General features: G+C 39.8%; 1 protein-coding gene across 1 annotated transcript in view; it reads left to right on the forward strand.

Moving 5' to 3' along the window:
• IGSF10 (immunoglobulin superfamily member 10) overlaps positions 1-11020 on the forward strand; it is a 38630-nt gene extending 27610 nt beyond the window's left edge. Inside the window, exon 7 of the mRNA XM_081234366.1 lies at positions 8716-11020. Within this exon, the coding sequence (XP_081090492.1) occupies positions 8716-10624 (1909 nt within the window). The 3' untranslated portion in view covers positions 10625-11020. The remainder of the gene's footprint in view (positions 1-8715) is intronic.
• Positions 11021-11254: the final 234 nt, after the last annotated feature.

An 11254-nucleotide genomic window follows, 5' to 3' on the forward strand; every position in this document is an offset into this window, starting at 1 on the left:
TGGATTGTTTTTTTGATATTGAGCTCCATGAGCTGTTTGTGTATTTTGGAGATTAAGCCTTTGTTTATTGTTTCATTTGCAAATATTTTCTCCCATTCTCAGGTTTGTCTTTTTGTCTTGTTTATGGTTTCCTTTGCTGTGCAAAAGCTTTTAAGTTTAATTAAGTCCCATTTGTTTATTTTTGTTATTTCTGTTACTCTAGCAGGTGGGTCAAAAAAGATCTTGCCATGGTTTATGTCAAAGAGTGTTTTTCCTGTTTTCCTCTAAGAGTTTTATAGTGTCTGGTGTCTGGTCTTACATTTAAGTCTTTAATCCATTTGGGGTTTATTTTTGTATATGGTGTTACGTAGTATTCTAATTTCATTCTTTTACATGTAGCTGTCCACTTTTCCCAGCACCATGTATTGAAGAGGCTGTCTTTTCTCCATTGTATATTCTTGCCTCCTTTATCAAAGATAAGGTGACCATATGTGGGTGGGTTTATCTCTGGGCTTTCTATCCTGTTCCATTGATCTATATTTCTGTTTTTGTGCCAGTACAATATTGTCTTCATTACTGTAGCTTTGTAGTATAGTCCGAAGTCAGGGAGCCTGATTCCTCCCACTCCGTTTTTCTTTCTCAAGATTGCTTTGGCTATTCGGGGTCTTTTTTATTTCCATACGAATTGTAAATTTTTTTGTTCTAATTCTGTGAAGAATGCCATTGGTAGTTTGATAGGGGTTGCATTGAATCTGTAGATTGCTTTGGGTAGTATACTCATTTTCACAATATCGATTCTTCCAATCCAAGAACGTGGTATATTTCTCCATCTGTTTATATCATCTTTGATTTCTTTCATCAGTGTTTTATAGTTTCCTGAGTACGAGTCTTTTGCCTCCTTAGGCAGGTTTATTCCTAGGTATTTTATTCTTTTTGTTGCAGTGGTAAATGGGAGTGTTGGCTGAATTTCTCTTTCTGATTTTTTTCATTGTTGGTGTATAGGAATGCCAGAGATTTCTGTGCATTAATTTTGCACCCTGTCACTTTTACCAAATTCACTGATTAGCTCTGGTAGTTTTCTGGTGGCATCTTTAGGATTTTCTATGTATAGTATCATGTCATCATAAAACAGTGACAGATTTACTCCTTCTTTTCCAATTTGTATTCCTTTTATTTCTTTTTCTTCTCTGATTGCTGCGGCCAGGACTTCCAAAACTATGTTGAATAAGAGTGGCGAGAGTGGACATCCTTGTCTTGTTCCTGATCCTAGTGGAAATGCTTTCAGTTTTCACCACTGAGTATGATGCTTGCTGTGGGTTTGTCATATATGGCCTTTATTATGTTGAGGTAGTTTCCCTCTATGCCCATTTTCCAGAGAGTTTTTATCATAAATGGGTGTTGAATTTTTTCAAAAGCTTTTTCTGCATCTATTGAGATGATCACATGGTTTTTATCCCTTAATTGGTTAATGTGGTGTATCACTTGATTAATTTGCGTATATTGGAATCCTTGTAACCCTGGGATAAATCCCACGTTATCCTGGGGTATGATCCTTTTAATGTGCTGATGGATTCTGTTTGCTAGCATTTTGTTCAGGATTTTTTCACCTATGTTCGTCAGTGATATTGGCCTGTAGTCTTCTTTTATTGTGATATATTTTTCTGGTTTTGGTGTCAGGGTGATGGTGGCTTCGTAGAATGAATTTGGGAGTGTTTCTCCCTCTGCAATTTTTTGGAAGATTTTGCGAAGGATCTGTGTTAGCTCTTCTCTAAATGTTTGATAGAATTGGCCTGTGAAGCCATCTGGTCCTGGCCTTCTGTTTGTTGGAAGATTTTAAATTACAATTTCAATTTCATCACTTGTGATAGGTCTGTTTATATTTTCTAATTCTTCCTGGTTCAGTCTTGGAAAATTGTACCTTTCCAAGAATTTGTCCATTTCTTTGTGGTTTCCCATTTTATTGGCATATCGTTGTTTGTAGTAGTCTTCTTTTTTTTTTTTTTTGCGGTACGCGGGCCTCTCACTGTTGTGGCCTCTCCCGCTGCAGAGCACAGGCTCCGGACGTGCAGGTTCAGCAGCCATGGCTCATGGGCCTAGCCGCTCCACGGCATGTGGGATCTTCCCTCCCGGACCGGGGCATGAACCCATGTCCCCTGAATCGGTAGGAGGACTCTCAACCACTGCGCCACCAGGGAAGCCCTGTAGTAGTCTCTTATAATGCTTTATATTTCTGCAGTGTCAGTTGTGATTTCTCCTTTTTCATTTCCAATTTTATTGATTTGTGTCCTCTTCCTTTTTTTCTTGATCAGTCTGGCTAATGGTTTATCAATTTTGTTTATCTTCTCAAAGAACCAGCTTTTAGTTTTATTGATCTTTGCTATTGTTTTCTTTGTTTCTATTTCCTTATTTCTGCTCTGATATTTATGATTTCTTTCCTTCTGCGAACTTAGGGTTTTGTTTGTTCTTCTTTCTGTAGTTCCTTTAGGCATAAGGTTAGATTTAGTTGAGATTTTTCTTGTTTCTTGAGGTAGGCTTGTATAGCTATAAACTTCCCACTTAGAACTGCTTTTGCTGCATCCCATAGGTTTTGGATCGTGTTTTCATTGTCATTTGTCTCTAGGTATTTTTTGATTTCCTCTTTGATTTCTTCAGTGACCTCTTGGTTACTTAGTAACATATTGTTTAGCCTCCATGTGTTTGTGTTTTTTGTTTTTTTTCCTGAAATTGATTTCCAATCTCATAGCATTGTGGTCAGAAAAGATGCTTGATATGATTTCAATTTTCTTAAATTTTCCAAGGCTTGATTTGTGACCCAAGATGTGATCTGTCCTGGAGAATGTTCCATATGCACTTGAGAAGAGAGTGTATTCTACCACTCTTGGGTGGAATGTTCTATAAATATCAATTAGACCTATCCGGTCTCTTGTGTCATTTAAAGCTTGTGTTTCCTTATTTATTTTCTGTTTGGACGATCTGTCCATTGGTGTAAATGGGGTGTTAAAGTCCCCTACTATTATTGTGTTACTGTCAATTTCCCCTTTTATGGCTGTTAGCATTTGCCTTATGTGCTGAGGTGCTCCTATGTTGGGTGCATAAATATTTATAATTGTTACATCTTCTTGGATTGATCCTTTGATCATTATGTAGTGTCCCTCCTTATCTATTGTAACAGTCTTTATTTTAAAGTCTATTTTATCTGATACAAGTATTGCTACTCCAGCTTTTGATTTCCATTTGCATGGAATATCTTATTCCATCCCTTCACTTTCAGTCTGTATGTGTCCCTGAAGTGGTCTGACGTGGGTCTCTTGTAGACAGCATATAGATGGGTCTTGTTTTCGTATCCATTCAGCCAGTCTGTGTCTTCTTGTTGAGGCATTTAATCCATTTACATTCAAGGTTATCATTGATATGTATGTTCCTATTACCATTTTCTTAATTGTTTGGGGTTTGTTTTTGTGGGTCTTTTTCTTGTCTTGTGTTTCCCGCTTAAAGAAGTTTCTTTAGCATTTGTTGTAAAGCTGGTTTGGTGGTGCTGAGTTCTCTTAGCTGTTGCTTGTCTGAAAAGCTTTTGACTTCCCCATCGATTCTGAATGAGATCCTTGCTGCGTAGAGTAATCTTGGTTGTAGGTTTTTCTCTTTCATCACTTTAAGTGCATCCTGCTACTGGCCTGCAGAGTTTCCACTGAAAAATCAGCTGATAACCTTATGGGGATTCCTTTGTATGTTTGTTTTTTCCCTTGCTGTTTTTAATATTTCTTTTAATTTTTGTTAGTTTGATTAATATGTGTCTTGGTGTGTTTTTCCTAGGATTTATCCTGTGCTTCCTGGACTTGGGTGACTATTTCCTTTCCCAGGTTAGGGAAGTTTTCAACTATAATCTCTTCAAGTGTTTTCTCAGACTCTTTCTTTTCCTCTTCTTCTTCTAGGAGCCCCTATAATTCGAATGTTGGTGCATTTTGTGTTTTCCCAGAAGTCTCTGAGATTGTCTTCAATTCTTTTCATTCCTTTTTTCTTTATTCTGCTCCTCAGCCATTATTTCCACTGTTTTGTTTTCCAGGTCACTTATTCGTTCTTCTGCCTCAGTTATTCTGTTATTGATTCCTTGTAGCGTATTTTTCATTTCAGTTATTATGTTGTTCATCTCTGTTTATTTGTTCTTTAGTTCTTCTAGATCTTTGTTAAACATTTCTTGTATTTTCTCAATCCGTGCCTCCATTCTATTTCCGAGATTCTGGATCATCTTTACTATCATTACTCTGAATTATTTTTCAGGTAGATTGCCTATTTCCTTTTCATTTATTTGGTCTTGTAGGTTTTTGCCTTGCTCCTTCATCTGTGACATATTTTTTTGCCATCTCATTTTTTTTTTTTTTTATGAGTGGGATTGTGTTCCTCTCTTACTGGTTGGTTGGCCTGAGGCTTCTAACACTGGGCTTTGTAGGCTCCTGTGTAGAGCTGGGTCTTGGTGCTGAGATGAGGAACTCTGTAGGACCTCACTCTGATGAATATTCCCTGGGGTCTGAGGTTGTCAGTCCAGTGGTTCGGACTCAGAGCTCCCACTGCAGGAGCTTTGGCCCACCCGTGGGCTCATGAACCGAGATCCTGTAAGCTGCCTGGGGTGGCCAAAAAAACCCCACAATAACAAAGTAAAAAAATTAGACTAGGAAACTAACAGATACGTTAGGAATAGAAAAATAAAAGTATAGATGAATCAACAACCAGACGGTACAACAGTACCACAATAGTGAAAAAGAGGAGGAGGGGAAAAAAAAAAAGGCTGGAAAAGGCCTTGGCTGTGGAGGGCAGGATCTAAGCAAGGTTGAGCTTTGGGTGGTGGGCAGGGCCAATGCTCAGGACCACTGACAGGGCTGGAAAAGGCCCTGGGGGCTGTGTGGGGGGGTGGAGCTTAGGCTCAAGGAACAGAAGGGGCCCAGGCGTGCTCCCTACCCCTGCTCTCAGAGGGCAGGGGACCTCACCTGGGAGTCCAGCAGGCTTTCTGGGCTCAAACGCCCTCTGCTCCTCTCCCGCTCCTCCCAGAGGGCCCCTCCCACCTGCCTCTCCTGATCTCCCCAGCCTCCCTCCTATGCCCCTAAGGACCCACGTGGCCTGGAGCGGGGTTTGGAGGGCAGGGGGTCGGCCTGGGAGCTCAGCATGCTCCCTGTGCCCGAGTGGGTGGGGCAATTGCCCTCCACTCCTCCGGTCTGGGGTGGCCCCTCCTGCCTGCCTCTCCTGATCTCCCCGGCCTCAGGGTCACTGATCCTGTCTGGCCTCTACTTCACCTCCTCCCCTCAGTCCCCCTACATCCTACCGGTTCACTTTGGGGTTCCTCCCGTCTCCTTGGGTGTCAGAGTCCCCTACCGGCGGCCAGTAGGTGCCACAGTTGTGGGGAAACGCTAACTCTGCATCTTCCCATGCTGCCATCTTGACTCTGCCTCCATGTTTATTTATTAATAGAAAATATCCATGCAAGAGAAATTATACATGAGTTTATGCTTAAAAGAATAGATTTTTTTCTAGTGTCAAACTATAAGTTGGTAATGGATATAGTTAAGGAATTTAACTTGGGATCTTTAACTCCAAAGTAAATGTTAATTTTCAAATAAGTCATGAAAATTACCTAAATTTTAAATTGAAATTTAGATTTAAAATTTAAAACTGCTGGGTTATGAAATGTAAACTTCACAAGTCACATGTTTATGCTTGTTATCTACTATACATATACCCATTTGTAGCATCAAATATTTTCAATAGCTTACCAGTTTTTGTATATAATAATATCAGTATGTCTATTTAATCACCCTGAAGCACATGAAGGTGATTCTCATTTACCCAGAGACTGCTCATTATTCTGTGTACTTCTGAATACAATTTCACTACCCATGCAGAAACCAATGCAAGAAGTGTAGAAGGCATTACACTTGTGATGGGAATAACAGATAAATTTCTAATTTTAGGTTGTAAAAACAATGTCTAAAATATTTACTGGGCACTAGGTCAATTTTTAAGAATGGAAGAGGTGTGAAAAAATGTAAGGGAATGTCTTAAAAAGTTAATCCAAAGGAATGTCTAAAACACATTAGCATCTCAGAATAAATCTCGACCAATAAACCTCGACCTAGGTAGTCCAACAAATCTTTCAGAGTTTAATAGCAAAGATATTAGGTAGGCTGTTTATATTTTGCCTTGGGAAAACACTTATGGAACACAGAAAGATTGTTCATATTTTGCAAGAGGCAACAGAGTGTGTAAGATCACAGGTGCTATCACAGGTCCACTAGAGGTACTGTCATTCTTTTCTTTTATAATGAACTAAACGTATATGCTAACTGAACGCTTCAGTGATTATTCTGCAACTAACCCACTCAGAAAGGCAAGAATACTCTTTACTTAGATGCTTTAGATGTCAAGAGAAATTAAAAGGGCACTTCTGCTGTTAAAAAAAAAAAAAAGTCCTTCCTGTTGCCACTTCTTGGCTCTGTAAGTCTGAATTTATTTTAGATTCTAAAAATTAAAATTTTCATCATAGCTATGCTCATCCAAGTCTATGCCACCATCAACAAAATAAGCAAAACTTTTTACTTTTTTAAAGCCTAGTTGTCAGCTGAACATTGCCTTTTCTGATTTTTTTTTTTAATCATCTCAGACTTAGAGCACTACTGGTCTACCTCCATGACTTTAAATATGACTTACGTGACCTGTGTTTCAGGACAGAATTGTGTTTCCTCTTCTTTGGAACCTTGCTTCTCATGACCTGGGGGCTTGTTACAAGAACAGAAACTCAGGCCCCATCCCAGATGGGCAGAATCAGAATCTGCATTTTAAAAAGATCCCCAGGTGAATCACATGCACAATAAGGTCCAAGAAACACTGCTCTAAAGGACTGCAGATGCTTGCCTGTGCATTAATTTTCATAAAGAATTCCCTTTCTTTTACTCAGGGAAAACTTCCACTTTCAAAAGTAAATTTTCCCTTAAAAATATCAGTTTATAAAGGAAACAGTTACAGTTCTTTTTATATATTACAACTTCCAGATGCATCAGATTTTGGAGTGAGAAAAGGTCATTTTGAGTCATTGGTTTTCAAAGCGTTGTCCTCCTACCAAGAGCGTTACCATCGCCTGAGAACTTGATTCCGATTCTGTGTTTTGACATGCAATCTGTGTTCTTAAAAGCTGTCCAGATGATTATAGCGCACACTCAAATTTGAGACTGTTTCGCAAACTTTAATGTTCATAGAGTCTCCTGGGAAGTTTGTCAAACAGTGGGTTCCCGGATCCCTGGCTAGATCTATTGGATCAGAATCTCTGAACAGTGAAACCAGGAAATATGCATCTTAAATTAGACCCCATGTAATTCTGATGCAGGTAATGAGGGAACTGCCTTAAATACCAAGATTTAGAGCAGTGGTTCTTAGACTCTGCTGCACATGAGTCATTTGGAGAACTGAGTCCTGAGGCCAAGGTCACACTCCACACCAATTAAGTCAGAAATTCTGGAGGTGGGAGCCAGGCAAGAGCACTATTTTATACAAATGATTTTAATGTGCCCCCAAGTTTGAGAAACAGAGCTCTTAGAAAGCATTAGGAAAGAATGATTGATAGCAGGTGGCAGTGGAGCGTGGTGAAAAGGGCAAGTTACTACGTCTGTCTAAGTATCTTTTTTTTTCTTTTTGGCTGTATAGTGGGGAACTACCTAAAGATTAAGAAATGAATGCAAAGACCCTTGTAGTTCCCATTCCTTTTATTAAGTGCATCCATTATGGTGACCTTCCTTTGGTTTATATGCAAGACAACTTCTTTCCAGGCTTGAGGGAAAAAAAAAATCAGCACTTGTAAGTTGTCCTACAACAAACACTCTTCCTACTTATGGTATGTTTTCTTGAAGGTAAAAAATGACTTGAGGCTGTTTGACTTGCTTAGCAGTTATGCTATGAAAGGTCATCCACACTTTTCTCTCTTGTTTCACCCACCTGCTTAGCTCATGTTGCCAAAAACACTAGGAAGAAAAACATGTACGGAGATTTCCACCTATGGGTGTTTTTGATTGCGTTTTTAGCAGTTACTCAGTTTCCACTGGTCTTTTTGAAAAACTAGATTTAGTTTTACCAGGAAAGATCTGCCACCTGATGGTTCCATGTGGTAATAGCAGGCTGTGTAGTGGCTTCAGAGAGAAAAATGGTCTTCACGCAGTTCAATATAATGCAGAGACGAGAGTCACGGTACAGCTGCCCGCAGAGACAGATGCTTTGGTAAGCTTCTAATGTGCCTTACCTTGGCATTTTCTCTCTTTATAAAAAAAAGTAAAACTCATTTTCTAACCAAATAACTGATTACTAATATCTCTTTAAAAAGGAAAACCTGGTATCTTTTCTAAGTAAATTTGTATGAAAGTTGTTCTTTACTGACGTATATCACAAAATGATCATTTGATGTGTGAAGTGGTCAAGACAGTCATGGGTCTAGGAAACTGGTATTTCTAATATTCTCGTCACCATTAAAATTCTTTTTAATTGAAATGCAAAGGAGATTCATTTGAAGTCCATCTAAGACATACTGCTTGTCTGCACTAAATCATATCTGTTCAGCTAATTTCATCTTTCAGAATAGCTTAAAAGACAGTGATTTTAATTCCATTGCAACAGTTGAAGAAAATGTCCATAAAGCTAATCCTGTGTAAATAAGTCTCCCACCCCTTGTTAATACCTGCATACTCAATCAGTCTCTTCTTTCCTCAGAATGGGCAGCCGCATCCAAGTCTACCCAAATGGATCCCTGTTTATTGGATCAGTAACAGAAAAAGACGGTGGAGACTACTTGTGTGTGGCGAGAAACAAGATGGGGGACGATCTGACCCTGATGCACGTCAGCCTAAGACGGAAACCTGCCAAAATTGACCACAAGCAACATTTTAAAAAGCAAGTGTTTCACGGGAAAGACTTCCAAGTCGATTGCATGGCTTCCGGCTCACCAGTGCCCGAGATATCCTGGAGTCTGCCTGATGGGACGATGATAAATAACGCCATGCAGGCCGACGACAGTGGCCACAGCACCAGGAGGTTCACCCTCTTCGACAACGGAACCTTATACTTCAACAGAGTTGGGATGGCAGAGGAAGGCGATTACACTTGCCATGCCCAGAACACTCTAGGGAAGGATGAAATGAAAGTCCACCTAACAGTCATAACAGCCACCCCACGGATCCGGCAGGGTTACAAGACCAGCACGAGAGTCAAGGCTGGAGACACAGCCGTCCTTGACTGTGAGGTCACTGGGGAACCCAAGCCAAAAATATTTTGGTTGCTGCCTTCCAATGACATGATTTCATTCTCTAAGGACAGGTACACATTTCATGCCAATGGGTCTTTGTCCATCAACAGAGTGAAACTGCTCGATTCTGGAGAGTACGTATGTGTGGCACGAAATCCCAGTGGGGATGACACCAAAATGTACAAACTGGACGTTGTCTCCAAACCTCCATTAATCAATGGTCTGTATACAGATAAAACCATCATTAAAGCCACAGCGGTGAGGCATTCCAAAAAACACTTTGACTGCAGAGCCAAAGGGACACCATCTCCTCAAATCATGTGGATCATGCCAGACAATATTTTCCTCACAGTTCCATACTATGGAAGCAGAATCACAGTCCATAAAAACGGAACCTTGGAAATTAGGAATGTGAGGCTTTCAGATACAGCCAATTTTACCTGTGTGGCTCGGAATGAAGGAGGAGAGAGTGTGCTGGTGGTACAGTTAGAAGTACTGGAAATGCTGAGAAGACCGACATTCAGAAATCCACATAATGAAAAAATCGTTGCCCAGCTTGGAAAGTCCACAGCATTGAATTGCTCTGTTGATGGAAACCCACCACCTGAAATAATCTGGATTTTACCAAATGGCACACAATTTCCCAATGGACCCCAAAATTCTCAGTATCTAATAGCAAGTAACGGCTCTTTTATCATTTCTAAAATGACTCGGGACGACGCAGGAAAATATCGGTGTGCAGCAAGAAATAAAGTTGGCTATATTGAGAAATTAATTGTATTAGAAATTGGCCAAAAGCCAGTGATTGTCACTTATGCACGAGGAACAGTTTACAGTATCAGTGGAGACACTCTATCGTTGCACTGTGTCTCTGATGGAAGCCCTAAGCCACGTATCAAATGGACTGTGCCAAGTGGTTATGTAATAGACAGGCCTCAGATCAATGGAAAATACATACTGCATGAAAACGGCACCTTGGTCATCAAAGAGGCAACAGCTTATGACAGAGGAAGCTATGTTTGTAAGGCTCAAAACAGTATTGGCCACGCACTGATTACTGTTCCAGTAATGGTTGTGGCCTACCCTCCCCGAATTACAAATCGCCTACCCAGGAACGTCCTCACAAGGACAGGCGTGGCTGTTCAGCTCCGCTGTGTGGCCCTGGGAGTCCCCGAGCCAGAAATCACATGGGAGATGCCTGACCACTCCCTGCTCTCAGGGGCACACAAAGGGAGGACACGTGGAATTCAACATTTTCACCCACAAGGTACCCTAGTCATTCAGAATCCTCAAACCTCAGATTCTGGGATATACAGATGCACAGCAAAGAATCCACTTGGAAGTGATTACGCAACAACTTACATCCAGGTAATCTGACAGAAAATAAAACTACCTGAACAAAGTCAACATCTGGACAGAATTTACTTTTTGGAAGAAGTTTAATCAAAGGCAGCCATAGGCATGTAAATGAACTTGAATACACTTACAATATTAAATTTATAATAGACATGCAAAAAAAGGACTTGTAAATAAATGCATTATGAACTGATACTGACTTTTTTATAATGGATCTCAAAACAAACTTTTAACTTAAGGCACTTTTATTTTGCCAACAAATAACAATGAACATTAAGAGAAAACGATCGACCATAAAATAACAAGTGGCTAATGTACCTGAATTCTTCATTAAAGAATGGACTTTTTTTTTTTCTTTCATTACCATTTGCCTAGTGTCCACCTTCTATTAATGTTACAAGCATGGCGCTGAGGACAGACACAATGGAAAAGGTGAGGACAGACACAATGGAAAAGGTGATTAAATTTGTGGTCGATGTAAATTTGCCATCCTGATGTATAAATACTGTAGTCAGTTTATAAATATTTTACTAAAACCCACAGAAAATAAGCGCTGAACTGTTTTATGATTCACCATTTTGTGCACATTGAAAAATTTCATTGATGGGGAATACAAAAAAAGTTTTAATAACTGCATTTAAAAATAAATGC

The sequence above is a fragment of the Mesoplodon bidens genome (genome assembly GCF_964165515.1).
Source record: "Mesoplodon bidens genome assembly, chromosome: 5".
In the NCBI taxonomy this organism is placed as follows: domain Eukaryota; kingdom Metazoa; phylum Chordata; class Mammalia; order Artiodactyla; family Ziphiidae; genus Mesoplodon; species Mesoplodon bidens.